The sequence below is a fragment of the Orycteropus afer genome, unplaced genomic scaffold (assembly GCF_000298275.1).
Source record: "Orycteropus afer afer isolate SDZICR_OR568_19922 unplaced genomic scaffold, OryAfe1.0 scaffold00168, whole genome shotgun sequence".
Lineage (NCBI taxonomy): Eukaryota > Metazoa > Chordata > Mammalia > Tubulidentata > Orycteropodidae > Orycteropus > Orycteropus afer.
In genome coordinates, this window is record NW_006921755.1 from 6,236,680 (window position 1) to 6,239,885 (window position 3,206).

Sequence of the window (3,206 nt, forward strand, 5' to 3'; positions counted from 1 at the left end):
GTTCAAGGCTAAGGGTCCAGGATTATCTTCTGTGTCTGTGTTAATTGGTTTCCCTTTTCTTTGTTGAAGAGGGTCTGTGCAGTCTTTCTGCCTAGTCCGCCATCTTGCTGGAACCTCCTGGAATGATTTTTTGCTTTCACTTTTTTTAAGAAGAAAAACTTAAGTAAAAGGAAAAATTAATATTGCCTTTTCAAGTCAATTTATTTATATATGTGTGTGTGTGTGTGTGTATTTAAAAAAAAAAAAAAAACACTGATGTCGAGTCGATTCTGACTCGTAGCAACCCCACCTATGGCAGTAGATTGGACGGTTTTGCTTCTGAGGAGTGGCTGGTGGGTTTGAACCATGAGCCTTCTAGTTAGCAGTCAAATGCCTGAGGCACTATGCCACCAGAGCTCCCATGTATATGTGTATATATGATAATTTTGTTACTACTGGCTTTTAATTGTAGAATTCTAAGGACTCCTAAGGAGCCCTCATGGTACAGTGGTAAAAGCACTTGGCTCTTAATGGAAAGGTTAGTGGTTCAAATCCATCACCCGCTCTACAGGAGAAAGTTATGGCAGTCTGCTTCTATAAAGATTTATAGCCATGGAAACCCTATGGGGCAGTTCTACTCTGTCCTATAGGGTCGACATGAGTTGAAGTCAACAGCAACATGTTAAGGACTCAAGTGATCATCTGACTCTCCTGGTTCTTTTAATGCATCACACACAAAGAAATATTTAATATTTTATGGTGCTAACTCTGTGCTAGGAAATGTTCTAAGCATTTAACCCAGAGATCCACCCAAAGAGATAGCGTCGTAGTTACCTATTACTGCTGTAGCAGAAATATCACAAGTGGATGTTTAAAGATTAGAAATTTATTTTCTCATGTTTCAGGATGCTAGATGTCCAGATGTGACACAGCTCTAGAGGGTGGTCCTTCCTTGTTTATTATAGGTTCTAGTAACTGTCAGCCGTCTTTGATGTTTCTTGTCTTATAGGCATGTCTTCACTTTTCTTTCCACCCCTGTGTGTGTCTCTGTGTCTATTCTGGTCTTTTTATAACTCAGAAATGATTAGGTTTAGAATCCACCTTATGCTATATTAATATAACAAGAGAGAAACTCCTATTCCCAAACAGGGTCTTAGTTACAGGTACAGGTGTTAATATTTCAACACATATTTTTAGAGGACACAATTCAATCCATTATAAAATAGGTATTAAGTACCTACTGTTATCATCCGCATATATCATATCAGGAAATGGAGGTATAAGAAATTCAGCAAGTCACCCTATAAGGGATAGAAGTGGGATTTGAACCCAGGCACTGTGCTTTCAACTATTAAACTATTACTTGCCTCTCTTCCTCTTTGCTTTTTTCTCCTCTTCTCTCTAGAATTTTTGCATCTTCACAATACCCATCCCAAGGCTTAATTTTCACTCTCACTTCCTTTTTTGCCCCCTCTGTCCTTTATTATATACATGAATATGTATGGATGCATATACATAAATATCTGTATGGATCTATGTATCTGTCTTTATATATGGCAACAGGATTGGAGAAAAATTCATTAATAACTTAGGATATGCAGATGACAAAACCTTGTTTTTGCTAAAAGTGAAGAAAAGTGAAGCATTTACTGATGATGATCAAAGACAACAGCCTTCAATATGGATTATACCTCAGCGTAAAGAAGACTCTTCACAACTGAACCAGCAAGCAACATCATGTTAAATGGAGTAAAGATTGAAGTTGTAAAGAATTTCATTTTACTTGAATCCACAATCAACACCTATGGAAGCAGCAGTCAGGATATCAAATGACATCCTGCATTGAACAAATGTGCTACAAACAACTTCTTTAAAGTATTAAAGAGCAAGGATGTCACTTTGAAAAATAAGGTGTATGTATTGGTCCTCTTGTGCTGCTCTAACAGAAGTGGGTGGTTTTAACAAACAAGGATTTATTCTTTTAATATTTAGGAGGCTAGAAGTCTGAGTTCAAAGTACCAGCTCTAGGGACTGAGTGAGGGCCCCTCATCCTTGGGCTTCAGCTCTGCCTCTTGTTCCTGGCCCACTGAAGCTGGAGGCTTCTCTTAACTCAGGCAGCTGCTGGCTGCTGAGGCTGACAAACTCAGAGCTGACAAGTACAGTGGCATAGTCCCAGGATTATCAAGCAGCACAACAGTCCACTAATTCAAGTCTGTTAACTGTCCCAAGATTGGCAGGCAACATGGCAGGCCATTGAGATGAAGACTCAGCCAAATGCAAGATCTAGATGTGCCAAAAGCTCTGAGACCTTTCCCAAGGCTTCTCCTTATATACTGGAAGCAGACCACTTCCTTAATGCAGCTCCCCAGCTGCTCACAACTGTTTGCACCAAGGAGTTGATTACCAGTTTCATCATGGGGAATAACTACATCTAGCTGCCCAGCCACTGAAGACCAGGCCCAGCCAAGCTGATGCATAACCTTAACTACCACGGTGTGCCTGACCCGAGCTGTAGCATTTTCAGTAATTTCATAATGCATGTGAGAGCTTGACAAGGAATAAGGAAGACTGAAGAAGAATCGACACATTTGAATTGTGATGTTGACAAAGAATACTGAATTTCATGGACTGCCAGAAAAACAAACAAATCTGCTTTGGAGGAAGTAAAGTGGAATGTTTCTTAGAAGTGAGAATGGCCAGACTTTGTCTCTCATACTTTGGTCATCTTGCTGGAAGGGACCAGTCCCTGGTAAAAGATATCATGCTTGTTAAAGTAGAAGGTTGGTGAAGAAAGGGTAGACCCTCAATGAGATGAATTGACACAGTGGCTGCCACGATGGGCTCAAGCATGGGAGTGATTGTAAGCAGGTACAGAACTAGGCACTGTTTCATTTGATTGTACATAGTGTCTCTGTGAATTAGAACTGAGTTGATGGCATCTGACAACATATAGATACATCTTTTGTACCACCTATATACATAAATAAACATTGCTATACACTTGGTGCATATATACATATGCGTGTGTCCACACTAGGAGCTCTGGTAGCATAGTGCCTAAGGCACTTGACTCTAACCAGAAGGCTGGCGGTTGAAACCCACCAGCCACTCCTTGGAAGGAAGGTTGGGCATTCCTACTTCCGTAGTGATACTGCCTTGGAAACCCAACGAGGGGTCGCTATGAGTCGGGGCCGACACAATGGCACATAACAACAACAACAACAACA

The 3,206-nt window shown here is 40.6% G+C and overlaps 1 protein-coding gene across 1 annotated transcript in view; it reads left to right on the forward strand.

Moving 5' to 3' along the window:
• GOLIM4 (golgi integral membrane protein 4) overlaps positions 1-3,206 on the forward strand; it is a 138,183-nt gene that overhangs the window by 81,572 nt on the left and 53,405 nt on the right. The window contains exon 2 of the mRNA XM_042781762.1: positions 1,248-1,295. Within this exon, the coding sequence (XP_042637696.1) occupies positions 1,248-1,295 (48 nt within the window). The remainder of the gene's footprint in view (positions 1-1,247; positions 1,296-3,206) is intronic.